Here is a 12,817-nt window from a genome sequence, read left to right as displayed (position 1 = left end):
GTTCGTAATCATGAAAAATTGATAACTCATCAAGGTCCAATCTTATCCATGTTCCTTTCCTTTGAGCTGAATTGCGTATCCGAGTGTGATAACATTTGAAGTTATATTCCAAACTGTCAGAATTACTATTTTCATATATTCCCTTATCAAACAGAACATAGCTTTCAGCATTTTCCCCATCGAAAAACCGTTATATGCACATGATTTGAAATAATTTACTATATAGACTGTTCCTTACTTCCAAATCTTTTCCTTCTCTAGTAAAACGTTTTGTCTATGCATTAGACTCTAGTTAAGTTACATTATAGTGTTCCTTCCACATTATATAGTAATATATATTAATGTATAACACAACGCAAATCTAAACACTATTTTATATAGGCTTAAATTTTTATGTTCCCTTTATATAGGCTTTAAATTGAATTTTAATATTTAAAAACGAAATCATGCGATAACTTTAATCGTTATTAAATAACTTTTAAAAATTACGAAAGTCATATATTTTTATTTTTTAGTGAGAATTTATATATCAATTAAAAATGATCATATTTTATTGATGAATAGTTAGTTAACATATTAATTTACTAAATTCAGGATAAACTAATAATCAATAAACTATATATCAATTATATAAAAAAGATAGTGGCAGCTGCATGCAGTTTCTCGTCTCAACAAATAACAAGTCGCATAGTATTTTTATAACACAGTGTCCTTCTCATGTAATTAATCATTTTAATAAATATAGAACTTGAATCTTAATTTTTTTTATTTTATATATTAACAGTTAAATTTAATTTACTTTGAATTATAGAAGCCAAATTATGCTTGTGGAGAAATCCTAAGTACTAGTTAGGGCGCGTAAACACACTAGGCTTATCTCAATCAATATTCACAAATATTCAAGAGAGCTAATTAAGTAATTTTTTTATATTTATATTAGTTAGTTTAACGTGAAGCGTGAAGAACAACACCCTTTGTAAATTTGTTTAGAGTGTCAGTTAAAATCAGTATTTATTTTTAATGTAAGGTTTTATGTTAAAAAGGCAAGGATGCGTGAGATGTTTAATTTTTTTTAATTATCACGAATAATCAATCTTTCTCCCTTGTTAGGGTCATCCCTCCACTCTATGGCCATTATTAACATGCACAAAGGGAAAATGTTAACAAAGTGAGCAACTTGCGCATTTGAACTATTAGTGACAAACATTCCATTGCACACGAATCTGAGTTTCAACCAAAATGAAAAATCCTAATAAAAGACTACCTATATTCGTTAAAGCTCTATCTATATTGGCTAAGATTTTCAAGCATGTGGGTAGAGAATCGAATACCCTTTTCACAATCAAAAGATGTCGTTGCCCGTGAAGTTCCACACGTCAAATAATAAATGTTTGTAATCTATGATTGGCCTTCCTTATTTTTTATTTTTTATTTTTGTTTTAATTTTCTGAAAGAGAAATTTCGTAACATCCATCATTGAGAACGAATATTTCCATTAGAGAGACATAACTTTGTGTTATTTGCCAATCGGATTCAAAGGCTAGACCTTGTCAAGCCACATAAGTACCATTGACATGCTACTCTAGTATTTAATATGGACAATCAAGGATTTCTCTGTAAGGAATTGGCATCTTCAATTTATCCATGTCGTCAGAGAAGGAAATCAGTATATAAATTTGACTATATTAAAAGAACACACCTTAACAATTATACTTGCAAAACTTGTTAAAAATAATAATAATATATTATAAATAAATGTAAACAATTTTTATAAATATATCTTTGGTGATAGGATTATATTTCAATCTTTACCTACTTAATTCCTATGCACATTTTGCTTGAAATTATGAAGTTGTGTACTCTTTGTATCGGATCATATTTTATTTCCTACATACTTAATCTCTATGCACCTCATCCTCATGTTTGAGGTTATGTTATGAGACTCTGTATCCTCCTAGATCAATTTGTGTCCCCATCCACAATCCTTCCTAAAGGATCTTAACCCTATCACTGTTTTATTATATCATATTTAATTTAATCACTTATGAGGGGTGATTGTGTCATAAAATAACATGGACATAATTATTGAGAAATATCCAAATTTTACATTGGCTGTCTCAATCCTTGGAGTGCAGCTTATATATCTGTTGGTCAACTTCATTTAATGTCAATTGATTTTAAGATGAAATCTAACATGGTATCAGAGTGGACTCTGACCTTGGGACCTCGCCTACTGACTCCGCGAGTACTTTCATGATCTTCTTTGCATATAATATATATAAGGAATTCTTTGTTGGAACAATAAATTTATTCATTTTTTCAATTTTTTTTCTTAATTCCATAAAGAATAAAAACTAATAGAGACTTTACGTACGTAACCCATATAGTTCTGAAATCATCTATACCAAAGAACAAACATATACGGAACACTTTTTGTTAAACCGATTTTTTAAACAACTGTTATTCGTAATTTAAGAGTATATATATGATTTGAAAGGGTAGCTTTATTCCTCACGGACCCCTTGATCATGAAAATGGTAGCTTAATTGATATTGATATATAGCTTAAAAGTTGTATATATGTTTTGTAAAAATATTACTCAATATTAATTAGTTTGTACAAGATACTTTTTGTCATTGTCATGTACACCCCCACCTTCACCCGATAATGTCAGGCAGTAGTGTTTATAAAACGAGTTGAAACGTGAAACAAGTTTAACGCGATCGTATATACTCAAAATTTTGATATGTTTTTTTATATTTAAATTTAAACTTAAATTTGACTTAATAAGAAATGATAATATATGAGATAAAATTGAGTCAACTTAATTCATTAACATAATATATAAATTTTAACATTATTTATTACTAAATCATAAATTAAAAAAATATAAAACTAAATTAAAGTATAATGTATGGTATATAGTTCAAGATAAATAATATTAAAATATATTATCATTTTATGTTATATGTGCTATTAACTATTTTCAGAAATCTTATTATTAATACATAATTATTTTGAAAAACAAGCATATACATTTTAAAAGAATATGAAACACTAAATTGGTTTGAGATATATATTGTTTTTAGATAAATTGAAATATAGTTTAAACTTGATTTCAGAATATGTTATAAGTCTAATTTCTAAATCTTAAATTTGTAAAATTTAACTTAAACTCGGACAAGGTTAGTTAGTGAAGTGGAACATGCCTATCCAAATAAGTAAAATAATCATCATTCTTTTGTTTTTATTATTGCATTTTGTAATCATGCTAGAATAATCATGCATTTTTAGACAACTAGCACATGTGCATAGAACACACAAATAATCAGTTTATCTTGTAAGTACACACAATCCATCATTGCTTTTCCCAGGTGCTAATCGTTGTACTAATCACATGCACAACTACTTTTGACTTTTCTTGCGCCCAACAAGAATCTTTACTAATTTGCTTTTCATCTGTTAAATAGAGAACTCACCAAATATATGAAGTCCCACACGACAACACCCATAGAGTTATAGCTAGCTAGGTTAATTTGCTGCCATGGCTTATTACAGATTTCTTGATGTGTTTTCATGGATTCAAAACCTTCCACCAATCCCAGAATGGAAAACGGCTTCCATGTCCCTGAGCATATGTTCCACAAACTCATCTCAGCCATCACTTAATCTCACCATAGCAAAAAATCATCACCAATCCTCAAGAATCTCATTAGCCATTGTGGCAGACTTCAATATTCCCATCTCTCTTTGGACCTCTAAACCTTTCAAACCTAGCACCAAAACCATGAGGTTAAATGATGATGAAACCCTTTCCAATCTCCTTGTTAATTTCATAGAAGAGATCCTTCATTATGGCTCCAACAAGCACAGTATTATTCCCTATATCAAGTTCCCCAAACTTGATTCTGTTTCCAACTTCCAAGACATTTTCAACCTTGCTTTTCTCACCCTCTTGTTCCTAGTTTGCATATATGAAGCCCCTTCTGATCTTCGTTCTGGTTGCCTTAGCACTTTGAAAGAACAATTGGCAGGGTGTCAATCAAGGCAAGCATCAAAATTTCTGATGAAACTCTTGGGTTCCAACTTGGAAGAGCAGTGGATGCGTTCTGTGAACCTTGCAATCACAAATTGGATAGTGGAGATCCAAGAAGCACATCACACTGATCACACCACCTTCAGAACACCATCTCCTCTATTTTCTTATGCGTTCTCAACGTTTGGGTTGTGGAAAGTTCAATTGTACTGCCCTGTCATAAACATGGATGTTGTGAATGCAAACAACCACCCAGCTGATGAGAGGCTTCAATTCTCTCTCAAGTATCAGCAGCTTGAAGGTGTTCTTCAATTCAATTACAAAGTCACAATCAGAGAGAGGTGGGTTGAAATCGTGGTGAACATTGACAACATAAGGTAATCAAATAATATTTATCAAATTCAAAAAATAACATTTATTTTTGTTAGTTAATCTCACAATTTAATAAATTAATATCATAATTTTTCTAATTTAGTTTTGTATCTTAGAAGACACGAAAAATTATTATATAATTTAAGACTATCATGATTTTTAATTTTTGACAAATCTCTATATAACACATATTTAAGGATTGTTAATTCTTTCTTGTAAATTAAACTAAATTTTTTAGTTCTATCTTGTATAAAGATTAGTTAGAATTATGAACGTACATATTGACTAATTTGAATCTATGTAATAATTCTTTAATATCACCTGGTATCTTTATGCGCCCACTTTTTTTCGCATCCTTCCAATTGAAAAATGACTCTTCAAAAAAAAAAAAATAACAAATCCGAGAAAAATATTATTTTCCAATCGCATGACATTTTTTCTATTGAAAAGACAGAAAAAGGAGATAAAAAATTGAAAGTGATCATATTTATGTATCTCAAGTTCAACATAATAAAATCAACAAATTAGTGAGAAAACAGTATTTTCCAATCAAATGTCATTTTTCCACTGAAAAGATAGAAAAAAAGAGACAAGAAATTAGAAATGATAATTTCTATCTCAAAATTGAGAGAAAAATTAATTTTCAATCACATGTCATCTTTCTATATTGGAGAGAGAGAAAAAAGAAAGTGAGATAAGAAATGAGGAGTGATCAATTGCATATACTTTTTGAAATTTGTACAACACCCAACTAAAAATATATCACCTGTGTCATTATTTTCTTTCTCTTTATGCATGTGGGTGCGATTTTCTTTCTTATTCTTTATCATGTTAAATTAACCAATATTTACATTTATGTGGAAAGATGCGATGTTTTCAAACTGGTAAATGACATTCTGATGAGAGAACGAGGAGCAGGTGCAGCAGAAAAACATTTCCCTTCAAGAATCTCATTGCAACTCACTCCCACAATTCAACAACAAGTATTAACCGTATCCGTTGGCAAATCCTCAGAGAATCCTCGAATAGAGTTTGGCGTGGAGAAAGGCATAGAAGCCTCATTCGAGCCACCAAATCCTTACATAGGACTTAGCGTATCAGCAGGAGAGTCCACAACTGTGAGCTTAAAGCCCTGGAAATTCGAGCAATCAGTTCATGGCTACAGTGCAAACTTGAACTGGTTTCTTCACGATAGCACCGATGGCAAGGAAGTGTTCTCCACAAAGCCTTCAAAGGTTGCGTTGTTTAACCCAAAATCATGGTTCAAAGACAGGTACTATCCATACAACGTCACTTTAATGAAATTACTAATAATTAAATATGATGATTTTTTAGTGGGATATTCTGTCGTACAAACTCTTGTTTTTTAATAAGTTACTTCATTAATATGCATTTAAGATATTATTTAGTATAATTTGTTAACACATGAATATGTTAACAAATTTCATAAACATTTGATAACATATAAATTCTTATTTTTTTAGCATGGAATTATTAACAAGTTATATTATTTTATATTTTAAGATGTTCTTCTAGTTATAATTTATTAGCACAATTATACTATTATAAAATAAAAGAGTGTGTATGTTAACAAAATCATTTTTTAATATTCTACCTTACTATTTTTCATGAAATAAATTATTTCCACTGACTCAATCAGAATCTTCGATCTGCCATATTAGGTACTCAAGTGCTTATCGTCCTTTCACGAGGCAAGGAGGGGTTATCTTTGCTGGTGATGAGTATGGAGAAAGTGTGTGTTGGAAAGTGGACAAAGGTGCTGTGGGGAAGACAATGGAGTGGGAGATAAGGGGTTGGATATGGATAACGTATTGGCCTAACAAGCACAAGACCTTCTACCATGAAACCAGGAGGTTCGAGTTCAGGGAAACGGTCTACCTCAAAATTGCATAGCTTAGGAGTCACGCATAGGAATATATCAATCAACTTTGATTTGGACCATAGAAACCAATTTATTATATCACAAATATGTATTTTTTTTCTTCGCTTTATTGAACATGTGGTTAATTATAATTTTAAAGGAAATGATAACGGAGTGAAATTATTGGTCTGTTTTCATTTTTCACAAACACCCGATCATTTCCATGGGAATTTAATTTTAATGACTGATTGTAAAAAGTTTGTGTTATCGTATTACTACTATTTAAGATGAAAAGTCTATTTATCCTCTTTAATTCAGAGTCATGTGTCCATTGCTTCTTACATGAATATAATATATTTAAAGTTTTTGTGAGTGTCGTTGTTGGTGTGGACATTTCATTTTTAATTTTTTTAAATACATTGATCATTAATTCTAGAAATATTAGGGGAAAATATAGAAGAAAGTATTTTTCCTGACTATTCTTATCCAATTTGAAAATTTAAACTGCTATCGACGATAATAATTAATGTGATCATGTTAGAATTAGAATAAGTTGACTTATCTAGGCTATGGGTCCTTTCTTCTTGTTTCTTTTCTTCCCCCCTCCCGAAATGAATGATACTATTTATTTGGATGCTTAAAATTAGACATCAAAATTCTATTTCTGTAGCTGGAGAAGATTATTATAGTAATTTTTTTGAGAGGAAGATTATTGTAGTAATTGAGAAATACTGCTTTATTAGAGCTTACATGTTACAACTTTGCTTTTTTGAAAGAAGAAGAAAAAATGTTATTAATTCTTAATGAATGTGAGATAGCACAAGATGTGCCTCGTGTCAATCAAAGAATCCTCTATACAATTAAAACATCTCCATGTGCAATGCATTGTGCATCCCCATCCTACCAAACGCAAACTAATATCCTAGCTATGTCAACCCATTAGCATCAACCTCAAATGTAAGTCTAGGTGGAACAAAAAATAAAAGTTAAATCATCATTTTGATCATTTAATTTTTTTAATTCTTTATTTTAAAAAATTATTTTGATTTTTTATCTTTTTAAAATATTCAAAATATCCTTTTGTGAGTGTAAACTTAACACCATTAATTAATATTGAGATACAAATAACTTTTAACTGTCACAAAATATTTTTTTTTCTCCTCTCCTTTTCCCTTTGGCAAACTCTTCTTCTTTTACAGATAAAAAACATATTTAATTCTAAAAATAAAAATAGAAATAATAAAAAAGATACTCATAATAACAAAATAAAGTAGTATTATAATTTTTAAAAATATTACAAAAATAAAAATAAAACTCGTGGGAGTACATTTATGTGATTCCTTGAATTCCCTTCTCACTTCCTCAGAATTATTTCTGTACTTGTCTTATAATTAAAAAAATATTTTTGTGCAAAAATAATAATAATAAATAAATTTTAAGAAAATTAAATATATTATTTACTTAAGCAGTTAAGTTTAAAAAAATTAAATAAAATAAAAGTATTTTAATAATTACATATATCGAGCATGAAAACAATGTACATGCTCATACATTTTCATTTCCGTTTTAAAAAGTCAGATATTACTTCATGTCCGTGTCCGATGAAAGCGAGAATTATCCATCGAAGGGAGGAAGCCGTACACGTAATACGGATTTGTGTGACAATTCTAAGTGGAATGAAGAAAGTGACGAGCCAAGGCGAACATTTCTAAGCATAGAAAACAGCAATAATACGTTAAATCGTTAACATTCATTTCTTCTCTATAAGTTGCTGGCCCTTTACGCATTCTGTTGTTTCATTCTCTGCAAATTCCGATTGTTCATTCCATGGATTCCTCCACTGCCATTCGATCTTGTCACTGTATTTCTCTCTCTCTTTCTATGTGTGTGTTTGCATTTGCATTATGCATTATGGATCTTTCGTAAATATCTACTTCGATCTTACGCGTTTATTTTGAAATCTTGTAGACAGATGTAGGTGGAGAACTGTTGAAGCTGCTCTTTCAGGATGGAGGTATAATGACCGTGACCTTCCATTAACAAATGCATCAAATTGTTGAAACAAAAAAAAATGTATCGTATTGTTTGATATGGTATGGGAGTAATATAGGGATTCTCAAATATGAGGGGTAGAAGTTTGTTTCAAGTAATGTGGCAAAAATGCTAGATAAAGATAGTAGAAAAATGGTTTGTAGAAAGGGAAGTACATCCGGGAATTCATTTTAAATATAAATTGATGAAGAGGAGTCTTACCCTCTTTTTGCTTGCTTGGATATATTTGTTAGAAGATGCATATTCCTCATGCATGTAATTTAAAGAATTTTAGTTGTCCTACTAATCCCATGAGCCTAACTTTTGCAAGTTTACTACTTGCATAGAGGCAATTTCAAAATCAAAAGTACAAATTTCTGTTGTTAAAACAATGGCGATATTTGAATAAAAATTGAAACAATATGCTGATTATTCTCACTTTACTTTTTGCTAGCATTTATGGAAAAGGAAATTATGTTTCTTTCTGCAAAAACTGTAGACTCCGGACCGAATGATATTGGTGTATACTAGAGCTAATATACACACCTACACCACACCTATCATGCATCCAATTCATCATGTCCTGTCCTTAGCTCATACTGGTAATTTAAGGTAAATTTTGGTTTGATGGTTTATTTTCTGTTTTTATTATTTTAAACTAATTTTTATTTTTTAAGATTTAAAAAACATGTATTTAGGAGAAAATATTCTTAGGTATTATTACATTTTTTACTTCTTCTGAAAAAAACCGAAAACATTGATTTGTTATTTTTAGATTTGGACTTTTTTTGAAAATATTTTTAGATAAAATGTTTTAAAAATTTTAAGTAAATGTATTTTCATTTTTATTTTCGGTTTACTTTTTAAAATGAAATTATAAAACACTCAAATCAAAAAGTTATTTAAACAGATCTAATTACTTTGTGTGATTAATCCTTCACTTTCTGCCAAGAAATATTCCATGTTCATCCAAACCAAAAACTGAATTCATTGTGACTAGTACTCCAAATTCATAAATGCAGTCAACAGATTTGTGAAAAATAATGATAATTTTATTTTGTTTTAATGCTTTTCCAAGGGAAGCTGCCTTCGTATCCAAGAGAAGGAAACAAATGAACTTAAAAGGCATATGAATAGAGAGAGAGAACTGGCCTTGCCTCTCGAGAAATTATTGGAGAGAAAATATATAGGGACACGACGTAATCTTATTTCCCCGGGCTTAAACGGATCTTAAAGATCCTTTTAACATGCTCCATAGCCTATTCAGGCCTTCATCTTTCGTTTTTACTCAACAGTAAAACTTAAAGCACTAAATTAATACGGTTTTTTTTGGGGGGAGGGGGGAAGGGGGTGCTTGCCATACCATATCCTAAACATGTTTATTATGTATTAACATGTCGATGGTCTGGATAGTATTAAACTCAGATTCCTCAAGTAAAGTGGACAATAGATTTTCTGGTGAAAATTAGTTATCAACAAAGTTAATGATATTTCGCATTAATATCATGATGATGAAAAAAAAAATATTATGTTAATAATGTCTAACCTACTGAACCAGCTGTAAACTATTTGAAGCAGCTAATAGCAGATTTACTGTTGTAGAGGAGGAGGAGAACATACGTAGATATAAAGATTCATGGAAATCGATCTTCTCAATTAGATTTTCACATGATTTTATTATGTGAAAAATTTGTCTGTACTTGGAGGATTAAAATATAATGAAACTTGTGAAGAATGTTGCCACTGTTGGTAAGTTATTTGAGATTATACATTAGTAAACCATTGTCAACAAGAGGATTATACATCAACATTCAGTTTTTTCTAGACCCAGCTCCTCACTCTTCCTTTGAACCAGCATTTCTTTGACTTTGTGCAAGGCATGTTCAAGATTCTCCAACTGCATATTTGGCACAATTCAATGATTCTATCTACATTTACTTGTTTTACTTTCCAATATTTTCAAATTTCAATAGAGTGAATGCCTATATTTTCCTAGTACAAGTAGACAGTAATGGATACTATATTTTGGGAAATAGCCATCTGGATGGCAGTTCCATACCTCTTGTACAGCAAACCTATTATGTAAGAATAATCCACTGTACAAGTCAAAACTATCTCTGATGGTGGTGTCCTTCTGCAACAAGTTGTAAAGAACCACATTGATACCATACCTAGTTGCAAACCAAAAAATGAAAGGAAAGGTTTTGGAGGGGGAACGGGGAAAGTTTGAAAACAAAAATGATTGGAGATAAATACCAATTGAACAAGTGAATGAAAGCCTTTTGTATCAATAGGTGTGGACTTGATATCCATTTCTGCCAATGTCCTGATAAAAAAAAAAGAAGGCCAAAGTTGTACCTAGTGAGCATGCATATCAGTATATGTGTTTGTACATGGTTGATAGAAAGTCCACAAGTTATAAAGTGCAGAAGGTAGCATATATACCTGCCTATAGTGTGTGTAATAAATTGACTCTTGGCAGCTATTTTATCATGTTCCTCACAAGACATTTGTAGCATCCTGCAGCCCTGTTAAGAAAAGCAGGGTGAAATGGATAATAAATCACCTTGGATAAATGTTAGGTAGTCTCAATAAAATCTTTCATGCTTTTTTGGAATCCAAGCAGTAGTATTCCAAGAGGCAGTTAAAAACTTGCTGTGGGCGAGAGTTCTAAGATTAATTTGTAAAAATATCTTGGCGAAGCCTCTATATACACCCATGGCTATGCTACTTGTGCCATGTTCCTATTAATTTTTCTGAGTTGTGATTTTTTTTTCTGCACTAAAAGATTTTAGAATATAACTAATGTTAAGGTGATATTGTCCAAAGCTAATTCAAAGCTTTAACTTGATGTTTTATTAGTTCATTCTTCATTGGCTGCACCATTAATTTGCAAGGTTTTGTTATTGATGGCAATTGACTAAGGCATTTAACGTACCTCACTTGCAAAAATGTGGAGGAAGCTAGAGCAGATAGCTTCATCTCGGATTCGAACTTTATCATATACGAATGTTAGATCTTGCCACCCATCCTTCCCACTATCTGGTCCAAACATTGGGTGTGTGCACAGTATGTCTGACTCCTCTGGCAATACCTGTTATGAAAGATGGAAGCAATGTCCTTGAAACATGAATTGAAAATTACAATGGAGAATTCTCTGTGATGCCTTATTCTGTGTAAAACTGGTTTAACAAATTTGTTACATTTTAATGATAACTGGCTGCCCATGATTATAAAACACCAAATTTGTCCATTCATTATTGATTTTGGTCTGCTTGGAGAAGAGAAACATAGCTTGTGCATACAAATTTTCAGTTATTATAGAGTTTGACAAAAAATCAGTTATCATAGTTTGTAATGGGTAAAGCTATCGCAATTTGAAGGGAGGTAGCTTGCTTATACAAATATTCATCCCAAGCAAATCCTTCCATCACGGATTATTAAGAAATAGACCTTCCCTAATATCGCCTAAAAGACAAGTCCAACAAAACTTAAATCACCCTTAGATTATTTCCCCTCCCATATAATTTTACCACCAATTCATTTTTATAAAACTCAAATACCATGAATACTAGTATTCTCACACATTTCTTCCTTCATACAATAATTCATTCTCACCAAAGCAAACAAACAAAACTAGAGGGATCATCAAAATGAAGCTAGTAAAAAATTGAAGTACCTTAATTAGAAGATTTCTTGGGTGCTCTTTAACTGAAAGGACATCAACAAAGAGTGTTGATCTTTTGAGACAAGTGAGTGGCATAGAGCTGAGAACCTCGGAGAGAGATAGGATGGACGTACATACGAGTATGACATCGTTGTCAGCCTCAAGGAATGCAGCAACATCCCTGCAGGGACACATGACATTATGCAACATGAAGATTGCCATTTATTATGTACATATATTCAAGCAATTCAATGATGATTTATGTATGTACCTGAAGAATTGGATACCCATTGGGAGGCATAAGAGGGAGTAGTCAGTACGAGAAGTTGCCCTTAGAGTGTGGCCTTGTTTGATCATAGTCTTTGCCAGAAATTGCCCGAAGGAACCAAACCCAACTACGCCAATTTTCAGAGACCATGTTGACATGATTGGGTTCTAATGTTCCATTTCTATGTTTGCTGTTGGTTTTAGTATATGGTCTATTCTGAAAAAAGCATCAGATCGGATCGAGGCCTAACTTTTATACTGAGGTCCAACTTTAATTCCATCAAAATCGCCTGGCATTTATTCGGACAAGATTGTTTTAAGATAATATTGCAAATGAAATATTTAGTCTATGTCTTTAAAAAAAGAAAATATTTGATATAAAAAAAAGAAATTCATAACCATCATCGTCACCATTGTTGTTGTTATTATTCCACCCAATTATCATTGTTATTATTACTATTATCATCATTCTTGTTTTGTCATTTCTATCACAATAATTATTTCTTAGTATATTGAGATAAAATAAAATGATTAACTCATTTTATTTATCTTTAATTTATAA

General features: G+C 31.1%; 2 protein-coding genes across 3 annotated transcripts; one reads left to right on the top strand and one right to left on the bottom strand.

Annotated features, from left to right (window-relative positions):
- The first annotated feature begins 3,497 nt into the window (after positions 1-3,497).
- Positions 3,498-6,551, top strand: LOC114384391. Its single transcript, XM_028344062.1, has 3 exons — positions 3,498-4,413; positions 5,274-5,681; positions 6,091-6,551. The coding sequence occupies exons 1-3, from the start codon at positions 3,545-3,547 to the stop codon at positions 6,320-6,322; spliced, it is 1,509 nt and encodes a 502-aa protein (XP_028199863.1). The 5' UTR covers positions 3,498-3,544; the 3' UTR covers positions 6,323-6,551.
- Positions 6,552-9,942: 3,391 nt separating this feature from the next.
- Positions 9,943-12,544, bottom strand: LOC114384263 (arogenate dehydrogenase 1, chloroplastic-like). Of its 2 annotated transcripts, none has more exons than XR_003660640.1 (7): positions 12,260-12,544; positions 12,001-12,169; positions 11,260-11,415; positions 10,767-10,849; positions 10,578-10,647; positions 10,381-10,492; positions 9,943-10,218 (listed from the first exon to the last, which is right to left on the bottom strand). XR_003660640.1 is itself a non-coding variant. In XM_028343922.1 (7 exons), exons 1-7 carry the CDS (start codon positions 12,412-12,414, stop codon positions 10,126-10,128), a joined length of 801 nt encoding a protein of 266 aa, XP_028199723.1. In that variant the 5' UTR covers positions 12,415-12,543; the 3' UTR covers positions 9,955-10,125. The 2 variants fall into 2 exon arrangements, 1 of the variants encoding a protein (XP_028199723.1); XM_028343922.1 differs by having other exon boundaries at positions 9,955-10,218; positions 10,381-10,455; positions 12,260-12,543.
- Positions 12,545-12,817: the final 273 nt, after the last annotated feature.

This window comes from Glycine soja, chromosome 14, assembly GCF_004193775.1.
Source record: "Glycine soja cultivar W05 chromosome 14, ASM419377v2, whole genome shotgun sequence".
NCBI lineage: Eukaryota > Viridiplantae > Streptophyta > Magnoliopsida > Fabales > Fabaceae > Glycine > Glycine soja.
The sequence above is the reverse complement of the archived record's forward strand: the minus strand, read 5'-3'. Positions and strand labels throughout refer to the sequence as shown.

Coding starts and splice junctions, on each gene's coding strand:
- LOC114384391 (XM_028344062.1), top strand. CDS start 3,545: ATGGCTTATTACAGATTTCTTGATGTGTTTTCATGGATTCAAAACCTT. Junction 4,414..5,273: donor GTGAACATTGACAACATAAG/GTAATCAAATAA, acceptor TTATGTGGAAAG/ATGCGATGTTTTCAAACTGG. Junction 5,682..6,090: donor AAATCATGGTTCAAAGACAG/GTACTATCCATA, acceptor CTGCCATATTAG/GTACTCAAGTGCTTATCGTC.
- LOC114384263 (XM_028343922.1), bottom strand. CDS start 12,414: ATGTCAACATGGTCTCTGAAAATTGGCGTAGTTGGGTTTGGTTCCTTC. Junction 12,170..12,259: donor ATGGGTATCCAATTCTTCAG/GTACATACATAA, acceptor GTGTCCCTGCAG/GGATGTTGCTGCATTCCTTG. Junction 10,850..11,259: donor TCCACATTTTTGCAAGTGAG/GTACGTTAAATG, acceptor TTTTCTTAACAG/GGCTGCAGGATGCTACAAAT.